The sequence below is a fragment of the Gouania willdenowi genome, chromosome 11, assembly GCF_900634775.1.
Source record: "Gouania willdenowi chromosome 11, fGouWil2.1, whole genome shotgun sequence".
NCBI classification, from domain to species: Eukaryota; Metazoa; Chordata; class Actinopteri; order Blenniiformes; family Gobiesocidae; genus Gouania; species Gouania willdenowi.
Window position 1 is genome coordinate 20,257,841 of NC_041054.1, and position 19,190 is coordinate 20,277,030.

At 38.4% G+C, this 19,190-nt stretch overlaps 1 protein-coding gene and 7 non-coding genes across 8 annotated transcripts in view; 7 read left to right on the top strand and 1 right to left on the bottom strand.

Moving 5' to 3' along the window:
- adcy2b (adenylate cyclase 2b (brain)) overlaps nucleotides 1–19,190 on the bottom strand; it is an 85,440-nt gene that overhangs the window by 17,393 nt on the left and 48,857 nt on the right. The window contains exons 11-17 of the mRNA XM_028461333.1: nucleotides 9,775–9,951; nucleotides 9,657–9,697; nucleotides 9,485–9,565; nucleotides 6,595–6,664; nucleotides 6,277–6,374; nucleotides 5,557–5,641; nucleotides 1,902–2,039 (exon numbers count right to left, since the gene is read on the bottom strand). Of these exons, the coding sequence (XP_028317134.1) occupies nucleotides 1,902–2,039; nucleotides 5,557–5,641; nucleotides 6,277–6,374; nucleotides 6,595–6,664; nucleotides 9,485–9,565; nucleotides 9,657–9,697; nucleotides 9,775–9,951 (690 nt within the window). The remainder of the gene's footprint in view (nucleotides 1–1,901; nucleotides 2,040–5,556; nucleotides 5,642–6,276; nucleotides 6,375–6,594; nucleotides 6,665–9,484; nucleotides 9,566–9,656; nucleotides 9,698–9,774; nucleotides 9,952–19,190) is intronic.
- On the top strand, nucleotides 15,125–15,235 carry trnal-caa (transfer RNA leucine (anticodon CAA)). Its single transcript has 2 exons — nucleotides 15,125–15,162; nucleotides 15,190–15,235. It is a non-coding gene; the product is annotated as a tRNA-Leu (tRNA).
- trnal-caa (transfer RNA leucine (anticodon CAA)) lies at nucleotides 15,529–15,639 on the top strand. Its single transcript has 2 exons — nucleotides 15,529–15,566; nucleotides 15,594–15,639. It is a non-coding gene; the product is annotated as a tRNA-Leu (tRNA).
- On the top strand, nucleotides 16,144–16,254 carry trnal-caa (transfer RNA leucine (anticodon CAA)). The gene is made up of 2 exons: nucleotides 16,144–16,181; nucleotides 16,209–16,254. It is a non-coding gene; the product is annotated as a tRNA-Leu (tRNA).
- Nucleotides 16,757–16,867, top strand: trnal-caa (transfer RNA leucine (anticodon CAA)). The gene is made up of 2 exons: nucleotides 16,757–16,794; nucleotides 16,822–16,867. It is a non-coding gene; the product is annotated as a tRNA-Leu (tRNA).
- Nucleotides 17,764–17,874, top strand: trnal-caa (transfer RNA leucine (anticodon CAA)). The gene is made up of 2 exons: nucleotides 17,764–17,801; nucleotides 17,829–17,874. It is a non-coding gene; the product is annotated as a tRNA-Leu (tRNA).
- Nucleotides 18,377–18,487, top strand: trnal-caa (transfer RNA leucine (anticodon CAA)). The gene is made up of 2 exons: nucleotides 18,377–18,414; nucleotides 18,442–18,487. It is a non-coding gene; the product is annotated as a tRNA-Leu (tRNA).
- trnal-caa (transfer RNA leucine (anticodon CAA)) lies at nucleotides 18,960–19,070 on the top strand. Its single transcript has 2 exons — nucleotides 18,960–18,997; nucleotides 19,025–19,070. It is a non-coding gene; the product is annotated as a tRNA-Leu (tRNA).

Sequence of the window (19,190 nt, forward strand, 5' to 3'; positions counted from 1 at the left end):
GCATTTTTTTCTAATTACAGTTAAAATTACAATGATTGTTTTTCCCCTGAAATTCAATTACAAAGTTTTTAATTACTAAAGTTCAAATTTAATTAATCACAATTACTGAGCCTGAAATAATTAACCCCATAAAACATTTTCATGCCTTATGATATCCTTATCTCAGAAAAATAAGTTACAAAATGTTCTTATTTTTATTCTTTAGCCTTATCAAAAAAAAAAAAATAAAATAAAATTTAAAAAAAAATCTATGTTTTTTCTATTTGTATGCCTTACTATAGTTTTATCTCAGAGTAAAATCCCAGTTTTTATGCCTAATGATAGCCTTGTTTAAAGGAAAGAAGAAAAAAATCCTACATTTTTGCTATAGATTTATCTGAAATAAATTCCAAATGTTTCCATTTTCATGCTTTGTCACTGACAGATTTTATAGAATTTCCATGAAAATTACAAATATAAAATCAATTATCTGAACTCAATTACAAATTAACTATGATTCCAACAGCAACATATTTTTTCCAAATACAATTACAATTATAATTATGAGATAATTGTAATGAATTATCAATTACACAGTTACAATTGTAACTGACCCTAACCCTGATGTATAAGCTTTGCTGCAACCCGCTCCCTTTCGGCTGAAGAAAAAGACAATTGAGTGTTGTTTGTTTTGTTTTTGTTTTCTGCAGATTGCCGAATTAAAATTCAAAAATTAAATTATCAAATTAAAAACCTGAGTAGTTTTACGTTCAGTGAAGTTTTGCTTGTTAATCACACATTTGTGATTAAAACACATAACTACAGTTCAATTATTTGCTTCTAAATCCATCGTGACCACCATGTGGGACTTTACCACCAGTGTTAACCACTATGTGTCCCAGAGTATTGAGCTAGCAGCAAACTGCTTCAGATGGATTGTGGGTTTTCTGCAAACTTCTCGGATTATTTGGTTCCTTTGAGGAGAAAAGCTAGCCTGGAATCCATCCTAAACTCCTTGTGTTATTCATAAAGATGATTAGTCTGGAAGCGCTCACCAGGCGTTTGAGTTCTGGTGGCTGAACGGGGCGGGACAAACACGTGCAGTGTAACCAATCAAACGACGAGTGGACCTGACGACAATAGCGCAACAAGAGTAGTTGTTTTTCCCTCCAAAAAGTAAGGAAGTGGGTGTGGCTTTGCCAGGCTAGGGAAAAGCTTTTGTTTTTGAAATGATCCACACTTTGAAAGAATGTCAGTCACAAGGTTGAATGGCCTTGCTGAACCATGAGCATAAAAAATAGAAAATGCTTTTTTTGCACTTTAAAGCTGATATCCAGAGTTCCTGAGAATTCTATGTTTATGTATGATTCTTTTGAAATGCAAAGAAAAAACCCTAACTAGTCTTTTACTATGGTCTACTGCCGGTGGTCATTCATATACATTAATGTATATAAGTCCCTCCTTCATCCTATAGACCGCTATACAAATGGAATCGATCGCCGACTGCGCCCACCCAATAGGCTTCAACTTCCTGTTTTTGAGACTGTGAATGCGGAACTGTGCACGGAAACAAGGCCGCGCGTCACAACAGCAAACAGGTAAATATGATTTAGGCTCTTACCTGACCCATAGACCTATATTAATGTGACCTTGTTATGTTCCGCAAGTAGAGGCGTGGCTTCTGGTAGATTGGGTGAGGCAGTTGGAGGAAGTGAGGCTGTTTAGGGCGGGACATCGAGACGTTTCTGAGAAACTCTGGATATCTGTTTTAATAAACAGCTTTATTACTGTTTTAAAATATGTGATTGAACATTTGCCTGAAATATTTTGTTCCCTTTCTCTCTTCTGTTCCATTTGATTTTGGAGATTAAAGCTAAAAGTACCATTGGATGTACCTTATTGGATTTCTACTAGTTTCTTACCATATTAAAGACAGCCATCACCAGTATGAGAGCAGTGGTCATCATGGTGAGGACCAATCGCAACCAGGGGTTGTTGGTGACGATGATTCTTGAAGAGATGGGGAGCCACGTCAAAAAGCAGGGGGAGTCCTTCCTTCCCTGCCGTAGAACCAAAGAAATGGAGATGAAGAAGCTGTGACTGGTGCTCAAATTTTTTTTTAAATCTCAACGTCAAGGTACAAAACTACTTCAAACCACCAAATTCCGCTGGATGCGGAATGGTCGCGGTTCCGCTCCAGCACAGAGGCGGAGCCAATATGTTTCCTTTTAGTTATTGTGTCAGTTTCTACCACATGCCGATGTGCTGCGTCTCAGTCCGGTGCCCTCCGCAAACACATACGCAGAGCTTCTATTTTTGCTGGATGCGGAGAATGGCGCATAAATTCAGCAAAGATCGGGGACAGGAATTTGTGTCCAGACACAAAATGAAACATATTGTTTATTTCCACAATAAAATACTCCGTGTTGAAGGCGGATCGTTTTTCCATCCATTTTCCGACCCTTTTGCTCCTTTTCAGGGTGGCGAGGGTCTGCTGGTGCTTATGTCCAACTTTCTTTGGGTGCTCGTTGGGGATACACCCTTGACAGGGTGGCAGCATATTTCGCAAATAGGTATTGCACTTGTCCATGGTTGAATCACAAAAATCTACACAAAAGCATGAGATCTACAGGACAGGACAGAGTCGATTTCCTTCTGCTCCTCTCTAAGGACACAACAAACTATTTATATGATTTTGTGGTTCTCTTTATTTGACTACAAGTCGTTATATTGCGCGGATACACGTGAATTAGGACGATCTCCTGCGTCCTCGCGATTACCGCCGTCCGGCGGCGCATCACAGACGGAGCCGGTAGGGACTGATGGAAGCTGAGCCGTTACGCATCCAGTGGAAATACGGTGTGAGTATGACGTTTCCTGTTGAATGTGAAACACAGCAAAAAAAGCTGTGGAATCGATTAACCTTGAAAGTCACAATGAGTGAATGTGTCGAGATGAATGAAAAGAAAGAAAAAAGGAAAAACCAAGGCGTACAACTCACATCTATCTATTCTTCCCTGAAGCATCTCTTCATGTTCTCTTATCAGAATATTTCTTGAGAATGAAGCTTTTCTCTCACATTATGAAACGTGTTCATACCGCTCTATGAACCTCTTACTCCTTTATGTAACTCTTGGTTAAACATAGTACGATGCTAGTACTGTCTAATAAAGATATGGTTATGTTTTAGGAACTATGTCACCTCATCATTTACAGAGAACTAATGTCCTATTACTGATGACTGGTTCAAACTGTATCTTATACATAAATCTCACACCTTCAGTGGGAACTTAGTGAGTTTAGAACCCACGGTGAGATTTAATATTCCGTTCTGTGCTTATCCCAGTGTGAAGGGGAGATCTGGCTTCTAGCAGATCCAAGGATATCAATGTCACCCTGGTTAGAAGTGACTCACTTAATACGTGACCCCGCCCTCTTGAGATAGAAGAAGAAGCATGAGGTCCTTTTGACGGAAATTGTTTCATTGATTTTCCATACAACACACAACAGGTTTGCTAACAAGCAACAGTATCCAATCAGGTGATAAGATATCACACCACTGCCTTCTGCTCTTTGGAAGGGAAAGTGATGAAGTGGCCAAAGATAACATATGATATGGACATGTGCTCATAGCTTAGTTTGCTTTATTGTGTATATGTATTGAATCTTTGAACAACCTGAAAAGATAAGACCCTTGCATATACACACAAAATACAGCTTGATATACTCCTGGTACTGCTGGCAATCCTTCCATTGATTTAGCTTCTCTTTAGCTTCAGAGCTAATCTGATGCAAAGATGATCTCGTTTCTGTATTCTAAAAATACTAGTTCCATACTCAGCAAACCAGCTGAAATCCATTCATTATTCAGTGGATGTGACTAAGTTGATTTAAAGCGGCTTATTCTGCAGTAGGTGGCAGTGTGGATGTGGCTCTATCAGGCGCTATTGCTTTGCCATTCTGTTTCACTATATTCATAGAATATGGTGAGACATCAATCTTTAATTTTGCTTTATAGGCTGACATTTTCAGAGACAACGACAAAATGTAGCCGCTGCATGATGCTTTCTTCAAAATACAAAGATGTCATTTCAGGATGCAATAATAATCCAAACTTTTATTTGATTCTTATTTTATTATAAGTATGCAAAACACCCATGGTGTCAAACTCAAGGCCCAGGGGCTAAATCCAGCCCTTTAGACCTTCCAATTTGGCCTGCAGGAGAAAGTAATTATTGCGTAAATTACCAAATTTTTCAGTTGTAGGTATCTCAGCCCTTCTAAATATACAAATTCAATAAAACTTCACAATATTTGGAGGGTCACAATTTTGCCATGCTTTGATCACATGACTGCAGTCATTTTAAATCTCAAATTATTTAAGGGACTCAATTTTCCTGATTTTACCAAATTTCTCATAATTTCCCAAAATGAAATTAAAAACATTCATTTTGGGAATTTCTTCCCAAAATGAAAAACGATTTTTTTCAAATTTCAAATTTTTCCAAAAAAAACTTGGAATTTTTTTTTAAAATTGATTTTGAAAATCAATTTGAAAATCAATTTGAAAATCAATTTGAAAATCAATTTGAAAATCAATTTGAAAATCAATTTGAAAATCAATAAATTTAAATAAATTTAAATGTATATCATTTATACGTCGAAGTGCAAACTTGAGGAAATTATATCTGAAATTTCTCATTTTCCTGCTTAAAATCTGAGGCCCACTTAATATCAAACTACTTTATATTTGGCCCTGAACTGAAATGAGTTTGACATCCCTGGATTAAACATTGACAACCAGGGATGGACTGGCCATCTGGCATACTGGGCATCGTCCTGGCGGGCCAGTGACTCGAGCTACGTGGGGTTTTTTTGACAAAAGTGGCAAAAACATGGCGAGAAAATGTGTAAAGTGGCTAAAATGGGCCAAAAGCAGTCGTAAGTGGCCAAAAATTGGGCAAACAAAAAGGAACAGGTGGTATGTAATGGCAAAGGATAGCTTTAATGAGCAAAATGGGTCAAACAAAAGTGAAAAAGGGCAAAAATTTGGAACAAAAAGAGGCAAAATGTAAGAAGAAAAGGAAACAAAGTTTGCTCAATGGGATGAAAAGTGGCATAAAAAAATGAAAGAAAGGACAAAAATTGGATTAAAATGTCAAAAAGAACTTGCAAAAATGGACAAAAAAAAATAAGGAAAAACTGATATGTATTGGAAAAATAATGAATGAAATGAAAAAAGTGTCTTTTTGAAAAAGGGCAAAATGGCCAAAGGAAATAGGTTAAAAAAAGAGGGGTTAAAAAGTTTCCCCCTTTTAAGGTTTTCTGGGAGAACAATAATTGAAATTAAGACATAAAGAGCCACATGTTGAGAATCACTGACTTAATAACAGCTTCTACATGGTGTCTCTGATAACGTAGTGGTCTGGTATGGACAGAAAATGACAGGGATGAATTTATGTCCCAGTCCACTCTTGCTGACAATAGCACGCCAAATACTAAGGTGGAGTGAAATCGCTTTAGTTTTTTGTTTTAATTGATAAATACATGGAATGGAGAGAAACATGGAATACTCACTAGAATGTGACCGGCAAAGCAAAGGAGCAAGATCAACGCCAACATCAGGAACGCAAGACCAAAGGAGATCCCTAGAACTGCAGTTCTGTGAAACACACACACACACACACACACACACGATTACTTTAACCCTAATGGCACCTCTGCAGCAGCACAAAGGGCAAGAGACCTAATCAACGCTCTATTTTATTCATTAAACTCTGATTAGGCCTGCAGTACGTCTACCGTGAGGAAACATGGGTTTTACAGCAGCTTTTGTTAGAAACTCACTCATCAATCAGTTTTTCCCAGGAAAAAAAGAAAAAAAAAACAGGAGCTGCCATAAAACCCATGATGTCACAGGCAAATGTGTAGAGCGATGGTGGAACAAACCCTAAAATAGAGGAAAATAGTGAGTGAGATAAATTAGAAAATCAATTGCATCTTAGTTGAAACACAGCTTTGGTTCCCTGAAGCTGTAAATTAAAATGAGCTTTCATTTCTTTCCTGGTCATAAGACAGATGCCACATCTTGCACTAGCAGACCTGGAGCCAACTAATCCCCATCGGCTTCTTAACATTCTGACTCTTGCTCCCCTGCCCCTTTCATTTCATTACAGTCCTGGTGGTGAGACAGCTGGCGTCAAATGGCATTTCCCTATCAACCCGCTCCCACAGCTGGAGGTAACTGATGCAAGTGAGCGTGCAATCTAAACGCTGGAAAAGGCACTGCACACTTACTTGGGAAGGACCAGGACCTGCACAATAAATATACAGCAGAATATGAGGCAGGCGCAGGTGACGTAGTACTTGAAGGCTGGAAGTGTCTTAGATCTGTACTGTTGAGAGAAGTCAACACAGGCAAATGAGGATTCACAATGCTAACGAGGGATAGAAATGCACAGAATCAACCAGGGAAAAAAATTACTTTGGTCTGAGGCAAAAATAGCTCACCTTGTAGTAGCATTTTCTACATGCATGTAACAGCTTTGTTTGTTCACAACCTCGCTGCACTTTCATTGATTTACCAGTGGCTCAGTTTGGTATGCATTCGCCTACCTCTTTCTCCAGAGCTTTGTTGTGGAAGAACAATGAGATCCTCTGGATGTCCTCTGACTTCAGCCACTGTCTGGACACACAAAGTAAAGCAGAAAGCAGGGCACAGAGGACCAAGCTGTGGTGACTAAACCCTTTTGCATTGGGCAGTAATGAACCACTGTTGTTGGAGAACAATTAAGCTTCGGTTTTGTATTTTAAAACTCTGCAATATCTGTTTTTTGGTATTCACGTTATAAAATTGGGAAACATTTAGTGAATGAGACCAGAGTGTTTCTCATTCATATGCTAATTTTCACAGCAGTGAGGTAGATTACGGTAAACACATTTTGCCCCTGAAAACTATGTCTGTAATAACTTCTTCTCTGTATCATTTTTGGTTCACTGTAAATATGGGTTACTGTTCACTGTGAACCATGTACGTGATGAAAGGCTCAGAGCTTTTTTTTTTAAAATAGGGTAGGGGGCCCAGGGGCCCACCCCCCATTTCCCATCATTTCCAAATTTATAGGAACTAGGGATGTAACGATTCACTCAACTCCCGATACGATTCGATTCACGATACTGGGTTCACGATACGATTCTCTCACGATTTATTTTACAAAATGGGACTGTAGACAAATGATGACTGAAAAATATTCCTTCATTTTTTTTTGGAAAAAAAAATAGAAAATACTGTACTATTTACTTTTTTTTTCATTTTCAAAAGAATCCCTTGATAAACTATTCAAAACAATGCAATTTAACTAAAAATAAATCTTGAATAAAATAAATAAAGAAATAATACAAATGAAGAAGAAGCCTATTAATTTAAATTATGGTTCTATAGTAAACAATGCAAAACTGCATAATAGTTATTTTTCTTTTTAAAAGTGCAACTGAAAATGTATTTTGTGCCTTAACAATTGGACTTTAAAAAAAAAAAACAGTCTGCATTGTATTTACGTCAGATATTTGTTTGGACCAGCAGAGGGCGCTGGTAACACAGTGGTCGGTTGGCATGCAGAAATTCTAACAGTGAAGAAGAGATGCTATGCTAGCAGACATAGCTAATAGAAAAACGTGACTTTTACAGATATTCACGTAATATTACAAATATTCTTTCAGTGCTAAAGGGGTAAGGAATCATTTATGAACATGTTTAGAGTAGAAGGCGGCCAGTAAGAAAGTAGTAGCAGATTCTGCCCGTCGCCTCAGCATTTGGACAAGAGAAGGATAAATATATAGCGCCCTCTGCTGTTTAAAAGAAGTATTGCGATTCAATTTTCAGAGAATCGATGTGAACCGTGATACCTATGAATCGATTTTTAACTGCCTAACGATTAATCGTTTCATCCCTAATAGGAACATAGTCATGTGATATTTTGTTTCAAAGGAAATTCAATGTAGATTACGATTATGCTTCTCACAACTTGATTAGGGGCATATTCATATATATCCATTAAAGTTGTTTTCTCATTTATTTGTGAGTCAAATATTCTAACAGTTGGTGGTACCAAATCATTGACACATACCAATATATGAATGGGGCCCATTACTCTGTATGTGCCACGGGAGCGACAGGGGGCCCCCATGTCTACTCCTCCGTTAATGCTCGTTGAAACGGGCTGTAATTTGACATAGATATTCTACGAGCGGATGTCAAGAGCCTCTCGAGGACCTTTTTTTACTCAGTAGAACCGAGTCATTTGACTGAATTCTCGTAAACGTGGTACATGCTGTTCGGCGCGGAGACATTACACGGGCTCAATCTCAATCAGATACAACTTAGACCTCAATGTCTTGGTCAAGGTCACATCAGCATATAGACACATTGGTTTTCACTCCCACATTAACTGCAGCCAATTTGGCTGAACGTTATTGGATAATATGAGAATATATTCATTTATTCATCTACCATCTCCTTTCCAAAGTGCTGTGCTTCCTGTCTGGAGATGCGTCGGGCATCACAGCCTCAGTTGTTTTCTTTTAAACTTAAACATAACAGTTATTTTTAGTGTTAAATGCTTTCAGTTTTTGTACTTCTGGCTGTTTTTGTCCCAGTTTTACCCCTATTCTGACCAAGAATGGCAGACGCCAGATCATTTTATGTTTTAAAAGATTATCCTGTGGTCTGGGGTGTGTTAAGAGTGAATTTATCCCAGAAATCGACTCTGAAACAGGTCGCGGCTGAGAATCATAAGTATTAAACTTGTTCAATATATGACCAAAACTCCTCGTGTCTGGGGGAAGTCGACGATTCCCGACTCATGACCTCATGATTTGTGACATGGAATCGAACGTAGCCAATCAAGAAGTGAGCTGACTGAAAAACACGTAATGCTGCGTTCCAGACAACTCAGAAATTGGCATCTCTCAAACGTGGCTGACAAACACGCCCTTTTTTTTTTTTTCCATCACCGACGAGGAGCTCTGACTTCAGGTGCCGTTCCAAGTCACTCTTTCAAGTGCTGAGGTGCTACTAATGCAGCATTAGGTCATGTTGTTAGATCTGGTTTGACAGAATGGTTGTGTGTGTGTGCTGTGATGAGATTATCGGAGCACATCACACAACACACACGACCAGAACTGTTCTATGCCTGATTGTATATCTTCATGTGTGGGGTCTGTAAAAAAAAAAAAAAAAGCTTTTGCTACGAACAACAGCAAGGTCACTGTTGAGCTCAGATTAAGGCACATATCTAAAATGTAGCAGCCACAACTAATAGGTTTGGATGCTTTCGTTTACCTTGAAACGCACATATTGTATATGGTACATGTGCATGTGCTGTTCCAAGGAATCTATTGAGTAAAAATCTATAATTTCCCTGCCTTTGTGTGTGTGTTCATGACCTGTGACTGTGGAAATCAAAGCAGTAGAAAGCAGCAAGACACTGAACAAACAAAGCTTTACTTTTGTGAGTTGATGCCGTCAATAGTGCGAATCATTCTCTCATTGAGTTCCTCCTCAAACCTCCTTCTCTGAGACTTGGACCTGTAGTTGAAGAAGAATGGAATTATTGTTATGAATGCCTTTAAATGTTATGTTTCCATGTGTTTAATGATCACTAAATGGCAGCATTCACCTTTCCCGTCTCTGAAAATGGTACTGCCCCATTGGAACGTCCTGAAAACAGGAATACACGCTATATAACACGGACTGCCTTGTTTTATTTATGTTTGTGTGGGTTAAGAAGCACTTACTGTTGTGTTTATTTTTCCATTGTCAGTAGTCATACTCTCTCTTTGGTGAAGATTAGCGAAAGGTTTTGCAGCGCCCCATGACTCCAGGTATCTGGTCATCCTTACAGAGGCTCTCATCTTTCCACTGTCCATTGAGGGTCGAGAACGCACACCGAGCAGCGGGCTGTGCTTTTCAGTCTGTGGCACCAACGAGGAGAGATCTTTGATATTTAATTACATGGTCAGATTTTGTGGATTTAGTATTTTGATGCTATTCATTGCATGTTAGATCAGCCGCATCATGTGTTGACCATCAGCTTTGTTTTAAATCAGGTAAAGAAAATCGTGACTTGAGGACAAAGTAAAGAAAAAAAAGTAAATGGTGCCAGACGATAAATACTGTAAATTTCACCAGTTCTGCACTTGGTGTGATACAGTTTGTTGTACAAGTGACGTCTTTCTTCTATTTGGTGTGAGCTTGGTTGGTTTAGAATTAGTCAAACTGTAATAAGTTAGAAACCAAATAACACAGTAGTCAATCTTACTTTAGTGCACCGGAGCTTGCTGGATCGGCTTGGCATGCTGCAGGGTTAGGCTCAATTATAGTCGTAGTTGCAAAATTGATAATTGATCATAATTATGGCCTAAGTATAATTGTGATTGTAATTTTAAAAATCTGTTGCTGTCGTAATCGTAATTAAATTTTAATTGAGTTTAGATAATTGACTTTGTAACTTTTTCGCATTCAAAGAAATATTAAAACCTATACTTTCCGTGATTAGGAAGCCCAACAAGGTAACGAAGAGATTGGAAATAATTTAGATGATAGATATTTGTTTTTAGTGTATTTTACAGCTGATTTAGGACCCGTTATCATAAGAGATGCTAACAGAATGCTAACACAAGAGGAAGATTAACTTTTATTAGATTATTTATTTCAGGCTAGGCAATTGTAATTAATTGTAATTGAACTTTAGTCATTGAGAATGTAATGCTACTTGACCTTCTGTGGATGGAAAATAATTGTAACTTAATTGAAATTTGAGAAATGTTTGTAACTTTAATTGTAATTGAATGGTAATTGAACATGTAACTGAAAAATGTAATTGACCCCAATCCTGGCCTGCTCCATTGGTGCTGCAAGCCCTGAGAGCTGGTGCCCGGGCCAAGCCTCCTGAACCCAAAACTGGCAGCACCACACCTTGGTGACCCAAAGCACCTTACACAAGCACGCACATGACTGACAGCAGCCCCCACAGGGAAAATATGCCAATGACGCAAACAACAATGCTAAGCAGCAACTCCCAACCAGAGACATCTGGGAGCACCCATCAATCAATATGCAGTCAACAAAACAACTCCACCGGGCAGCTTACATTACACCAGAAAAACCCACACCATGCCCCCACAAATGGCACTATCCTGCAGGGCAACGCAAACCCCTCCCAATGCTCCCCTACAACCCCCACCCGACATAACAGCAACCAGCCAATCTAGCGTAGGGTCCGTCCAACCAGACGGCCACCACAGAAAGGGGATGGCTTGGATAGGCAAGCAGTGCCACAGGCCCCGGGATGGCGCCAAGTGGCACGACCAAAAACCCACATTCACAGGTGATGCTGATCTTTCTAACTGCACTCCTTGACTATTTAAGGGGGGCTTCTCACAGTGTGTTTGTTGGTTTGTGTGCATCCTTACATGCTTCCTCAGCTTGTTGGTTTTTTTTGTTTTTGTTTGTTACCTCATTCTTGGTACGGGGTCTGCAGTGATGCAGAGTCTCCACCAATCCATCGTGGTAAAGAGGGAGCTGAGCCGAAAGGTGAAGCTCTCGATTTACCGGTGGATCTACATTTCTGCCCTCACCTATGGTCATGAGCTTTGGGTCATGACTGAAAGTTTCCTCCACAAGGTGGCTAGGCTCTCTCTTATAGATGGAGAGAGAAGCTAAGTCATCCGGGAGGGGCTTGGCGTAGAGCCGCTGCTCGTCCGCATTGAGAAGAGCCAGATGAGGTGGTTCGACACCTAATTAGGATGCCCCCGAGACGCCTCCCTAGTGAGGCATTAAGGGCATGTCCCTCTGGAGGGAAACCCCGAGGAAGACCCAGGACACGCTGGAGGGACTATGACTGGCCTGGGAATGCTTCGGGATCCCCCCGGAAGAGCTGGATGAAGTGGCCGGGAAGAGGAAAGTCTGGGTCTCCCTGCTAAGGATGTTGCCCCCACAACCTGGCAACGGATAACTGGAAAAAAATGGATGGATGGATGAATGTTACCTTATTCCTATTATTGCTTGTTGAACTGACAGCAATGCACACATGGACTCTTCTTCTCATCCGTATCTTTCTGCCTACTCTTTTATCTCCTTGTCTTGGTGCTATCTCTAGCTGTGTTTCCATTACCCTTGGAAAAAGGCAAAATCTAAATAGCGCAGTAAAAACTGGTAATGGTAACAACTGAATTTAAAAAAAACACTCAAATATCGCAAAACGTTTTTACGCTTTCATGAGGAGGAATTTCAGTGATGCAAAAGCGCTATGGAAACACTTTTTCACAAATACACATCCCAGAACGTGACGTACATGGTCACATGATGTGAAGTACCTGGTCACATGACCACTTCTCTCAGAGAAAACATGAAGCGGTATGTGTAGACAGAAGAGGAGACCGGGAAATTTCTTAACATTATACTTGAAACTTATTTCTTCCACATAAGACGTGAAACAACAAAGGAATATAGAGTGTTATTGTGTTTATGTGGCCATCTTCCTGCAGCAAAGTCTCGCGGGATGAGATTTCACAGGAGGTACGAGGCTCCCGACAGATTTTCTTTGTTCCTTTTTCAGAGCACATAAGATCTTAATTTCTGTAAGGACATAAAGACAATTTCAACCAAAAACTTAAAAAGTGTATCTGGATAAAATTGCCTACCCAAACTTTAACGGGAAAAGGCTTTTAAGTGACTTTATAACTCTTGACATCTGTGCACTAGCTATTAGTGTTTGGAGGTACAAATAACTCTTTGAGTAACAAATAAAGCAGTTCATCTTTTATTTTCTGTGAGACGTGTTTTTCCAAACACTTGATATAAACACTGGCCCTCTAGAGAGGACAAACACAATTTCACCTAATTGTTCTTCTGCACATCAGACTGATAAAAATTACTGTAAAAATCGAAACATCCAGGGGTGACATTTAGGGCTGCTCCTTGTGTGGCTCTTATGTGTGTGGAAAAGTGAAAGTAACATAGAGAGATATGTATTAACGCAGCTAATCACATGCAATAAGGACATTCCAATTAGCCCAACACACCCAGAGTTTCCAAAGAAAGCAAACACAGAGAGAGCATGCAAACCCCAGACAGGCCTCAGGTTTCCAAGCTGGGAAATGGAACCTAAGAAACACCTCCTACATTGTCACAATAGGACCCAAGGATGTTAAATTAGTAATTAACTACAAAGTATACTTGGAAATCCTTGTCTAAGAACAACTATTTAAAACTAAAGCAGGAGTGGTAGGTTTCTGAACATTTTGATGGAAATTTGTTCACCTTAGTTTAGTTATGGAGATAGAGGAGGATTTACACTTGCCAAGCCAAAAACTATTTAGATGCCAGAAACGCTTTCTATATCTAGATGTTCTGAGCAGACATTTCAAAGAGGGGGCGGATCTAATGAATGTCTTCTTCCATCCTTGGTGTCATTGGTTGGCAGGGGAACCTGCTCATAATCGCACCTCTTTAAGCGGAAAAATCAGGCATGACCTGAAATCTCTCCTGAGATTGACAGCAACACCTTTTCAAGAGATTCATTCATACGAGGCCTTCATTGGTAAGTGTATATGTGACCATCATAATAAAATATATGACTTTAGAATCAGCATCTTTGGCATTAACCATAAAATCAATGCCATTTTATAGGTAATAACAAATAATGATTCATTGTTGCTGATTCGACTGATTGATGATATTGGTTAATTTAGAACAATTCGTCCCGAAACTATTCAGTGACTTAAAATTGATTCAGTAACTTTTTAGTCAAAATAATAATTCAACCAGTGTGACTGTGATAAAAATACCTGGATATTGGACAGTGTGGGTGAGGTTTCCTAGATTCCTCTTCCTTGTAAGGGAATCATCTATAAATTAATTATAGACATAAACAAACAACTAAACAACAGCAATTCACAATTTATTTGAATAAAGTCCTACCAACACTTTAAATTAGCAGGATGTTAACCTTTTCTGCTCTCATTTTCAATACTCAATACGTTTTCGATAAAAATACACATTAGGTTTATCTGACTCGTCTGCTTGTTTTTCAACATAAAAGTAATACAATATTAATATCAAAATTGAAGTGCAACCAAGATCTGTTAGGTTTAAATGAGCAGTGGTTGAACCTGATACTTTTCCTTTTAACATGATGGTAAGTCTGAGGCTTTCTGCAGAGCTAACAGTAACTGCAGTGAACACTGCCTGAAGGGCCTGGTGGTCAATGGTCGACACTGCTTCTTTAATATTAAAAGCGCTTTTAAAATACATATATAGAAAGTCTGCCGTATGTAAATTCAATGCATTTTTTCCTTGTATCAATACAATCGATTGAACACCTTTTAAAACAATTTTAGATGTCAATCAATCAATCAATCAATCTTTTATTTGTATAGCGCCAAATCATAACCAATGGTATCTCAAGACACTTTACAGTAGAGCAGTCTTAAGGACTGACTCTTCATTTTATGGATACACACATATGCATATATACGTATATACACATACATATGTATCCCACACCCAACACGAATTCATCATGGCGGCAAGGAAAATCTTCTGTTAAGCAGCAGGAACCTTGTGTGGATCCCATTCCTATGATGAACAGCCATCCACGTTATGCTGTGTTGGGTGTGTGCAGAGGAGAGGGTGGAGACAGAGTCGTTGAAACTCTGTAACTCCACACTAGATGTGTCATCCGGAAGGCCAACTTGCAATTCCAATGATTATACATACTGCAGCTTTATTCTCTATTCTTCTGCTTGAAGAAGTTGAATGCTCAGCTTGCAAGTTAATAAGGCCATTTTACAGCATGCTTGTCAAAAGAAAAGGTTCTTTTTAAATAAACGACAAGTCCAACATGAGAGACATTAAGTATTTGTTAATTTATGACCAGCTGTCCACCACCCACTCAGTACAGGTCTGCGACCCACTTTTGGGTCCCGACCCACCAGTTGAGAACCCCTGGTTTAGTTAATGTTAAGGCAGCTGTAATAGTATTTGCCGTAAAACCATAGGAACAGCAAATTTGCAAAGTGCTCTTTAAAAGGTTATCTTATACTGGAGATGATTTAGTGCATGGAATGACTCATTACTCTTCATGTCAGGATGGCCGAGCGGTCTAAGGCGCCAGACTCAAGATTAACCATCTTTCTCATTGAAGAGACTTCTGGTCTCCAAGTGGAGGCGTGGGTTCAAATCCCACTTCTGACATGACTTTTTCTTTGTTCCTAAATTGTTAGATTGGATGAAATAGGTTCATAGATATGATTTTTTTGTAATAAAAAGTTCAGTTAAACCTTAAAAATAGTTCACATTGATGTTGCATAATATATGAAAAAAAATTTGACAATTTTTAGCTGAATATCTGTTGAATTTCCAATAGCAACGGACAAAAAAAGAGCTACTAAACTGTTTTCCAGTTGGAGTTATAGTAAATCTAGTGACTTTCATAGGAAGACTGCTGACCAGGAGTGGGACAACTTGAATAGTTTCACAGTTGATGTGTCAGAATGGCCGAGCGGTCTAAGGCGCCAGACTCAAGCTTAAGTGACTTTCCTAGTGAAGGGATTTCTGGTCTCCAGATGGAGGCGTGGGTTCAAATCCCACTTCTGACATTCCTTTTTCTTTGTTCTTCAATAGTAGGAATAAGTTGATAAATATGATTTACATTTATTTAAAAGTTGAACCAAACATGGAAAAGTTGACGGTGCATTAGTTTAAAACATCTAATAACATTCGTATTCTGGTCTCCATCTGGAGGCGTGGGTTCAAATCCAATCCAACTCCTGACACAAAGCTTTTTGGGGTTTTTTTGTTCCTGAATGGTTGCAAACAATTATTATTTATTTGAAATTTCAATCAAACCTCATAAAAGATCAAGTTGATGTTGCATTAATTCAATAAATAATAAGGTTGCATTAATAGTATTGGCTGAATAACAATAGTAACAGCAATATACCATTTTTTTTTTTTTAGCTGAATATCTGTCGAATGTCCAATGTAAAACTAACTTCATCGGGTGGAGAAACAAGCTAATAAACAACAAATGTAGAAGTTCTTCCTGAAACATTATCATGCTATAGAAGATAAATAACCTGGAATGCATCCTTTACCTACATGTCAGGATGGCCGAGTGGTCTAAGGCGCCAGACTCAAGATTAACCATCTTTCTCATTGAAGGGACTTCTGGTCTCCAAATGGAGGCGTGGGTTCAAATCCCACTTCTGACAGTCCTTTTTCTTTGTTCTTTGATAGTAGGAATAAATTGATTAATATGATTTACATTCATTTAAAAGTTGAACCAAATATGAAAAAGTTGATGTAGCATTAGTTTAATGAATCAACATTTGTATCATGGTCTCCATATGCAGGCGTGGGTTCAAATCCCACTCCTGACAAAATATGTGTTTTTTTTTGTTTTTTTTTTTAGTTCCCGAATAGTTGCAAACAGTTAATATTTATTTGAAAGTTCAAATCAAACCTCAGAAAAATTCAAGTTGTTGTTGCATTAATTCAATAAATAATAAGGTTGCATTAATAGTATTGGCTGAATAACAATAGTAACAGCAATATACCATTTGTTTTTTAGCTGAATATCTGTCGAATGTCCAATGTAAAACTAACTTCATCGGGTGGAAAAACAAGCTAATAAACAACAAGTGTGGAAGTTCTTCCTGAAACATTATCGTGCTATAGAAGATAAATAACCTCGAATGCGTCAGTTACCTGCATGTCAGGATGGCCGAGCGGTCTAAGGCGCCAGACTCAAGATTAACCAACTTTCTCATTGAAGAGACTTCTGGTCTCCAAGTGGAGGCGTGGGTTCAAATCCCACTTCTGACATGACTTTTTCTTTGTTCCTAAATTGTTAGATTGGATGAAATAGGTTCATAGATATGATTTTTTTGTAATAAAAAGTTCAGTTAAACCTTAAAAATAGTCCACGTTGATGTTGCATAATATAGGAATAGTGAGTGTGGAGGTGTTTTCTCTCTAGTTATCTCATTCTGGAGATGACTGACTTGGAATAATTCCAGGATCTTCATGTCAGGATGGCTGAGTGGTCTAAGGAGCCAAACTTATGAATAACCAACTTCCTCAATGAAGGGACTTCTGGTCCTCCATTAGGAGGCGTTGGTTCAAACGCTACTTTTTTTTTTGTTCCTTAATAGTTAGAATAAGTTAATAAATACTATTTATTTAAAAGTTGAACTAAACATGAAAAATGTTCAAGTTGATGTTGCATTAGTTTAATAAATAATAAGGTAGCTGCAATAGTATTTGCTGGATAACATTAGGGACAGCAGTAGACCGGTCCGATATCTCAGCTCCACACTGCGTTGTGGGATTGGGTTGAAGGTCATGACAACTAAAGGAACAGCAATTACGGAAGTGCATTTATTGATCTTTTTGTGGGGACTTCTGGTCTCCAAGTGCAGGCCGGTGTTCAAATTCCACTCCTGGCAAAATCTTTCAAATGCTCCTGATTTGTTGGAATTGTTAAAGTAATAAATATGGTTGATATCGCCAAACCAAACTCCTGAGGTTTCAAAATATTCCAATCACTTTGGTCAAAAATTGACAATTTTTAGCTGAATATCTGTTGAATTTCCAATAGCAACGGACAAAAAAAGAGCTACTAAACTGTTTTCCAGTTGGAGTTATAGTAAATCTAGTGACTTTCATAGGAAGACTGCTGACCAGGAGTGGGACAACTTGAATAGTTTCACAGTTGATGTGTCAGAATGGCCGAGCGGTCTAAGGCGCCAGACTCAAGCTTAAGTGACTTTCCTAGTGAAGGGATTTCTGGTCTCCAGATGGAGGCGTGGGTTCAAATCCCACTTCTGACATTCCTTTTTCTTTGTTCTTCAATAGTAGGAATGAGTTGATAAATATGATTTACATTTATTTAAAAGTTGAACCAAACATGAAAAAGTTGACGGTGCATTAGTTTAAAACATCTGATAACATTCGTATTCTGGTCTCCATCTGGAGGCGTGGGTTCAAATCCAATCCAACTCCTGACACAAAGCTTTTTGGTTTTTTTTGTTCCTGAATGGTTGCAAACAATTATTATTTATTTGAAATTTCAATCAAACCTCATACAAGATCAAGTTGATGTTGCATTAATTCAATAAATAATAAGGTTGCATTAATAGTATTGGCTGAATAACAATAGTAACAGCAATATACCATTTTTTTTTTTTTAGCTGAATATCTGTCGAATGTCCAATGTAAAACTAACTTCATCGGTGGAAAAACAAGCTAATAAACAACAAATGTAGAAGTTCTTCCTGAAACATTATCATGCTATAGAAGATAAATAACCTGGAATGCATCCTTTACCTACATGTCAGGATGGCCGAGTGGTCTAAGGCGCCAGACTCAAGATTAACCATCTTCCTCAATGACGAGACTTCTGGTCTCCAAATGGAGGCGTGGGTTCAAATCCCACTTCTGACATACATTTTTCTTTGTTCTTTGATAGTAGGAATAAATTGATTAATATGATTTACATTCATTTAAAAGTTGAACCAAATATGAAAAAGTTGATGTAGCATTAGTTTAATGAATCAACATTTGTATCATGGTCTCCATATGGAGGCGTGGGTTCAAATCCCACTCCTGACAAAATATGTTTTTTTTTGTTAACAGTTAATATTTATTTGAAAGTTTAAACAAACCTCATAAAAATTCAAGTTGTTGTTGCATTAATTCAATAAATAATAAGGTTGCATTAATAGTATTGGCTGAATAACAATAGTAACAGCAATATACCATTTGTTTTTTAGCTGAATATCTGTCGAATGTCCAACGTAAAACTAACTTCATCGGGTGGAAAAACAAGCTAATAAACAACAAGTGTGGAAGTTCTTCCTGAAACATTATCGTGCTATAGAAGATAAATAACCTCGAATGCATCTGTTACCTACATGTCAGGATGGCCGAGTGGTCTAAGGCGCCAGACTCAAGTGTAACGAACTTCCTCAATGAAGGGACTTCTGGTCTCCTGATGGAGGCGTGGGTTCGAATCCCACTTCTGACAGTACTTTTTCTTTGTTCCTAAATTGTTAGATTGGATGAAATGAATTGATACATATTAACTATATTCATTTATATTTATATTCATTCTCTGGTTCTCGCCAGCGCTGCTGAACGTAGCGGT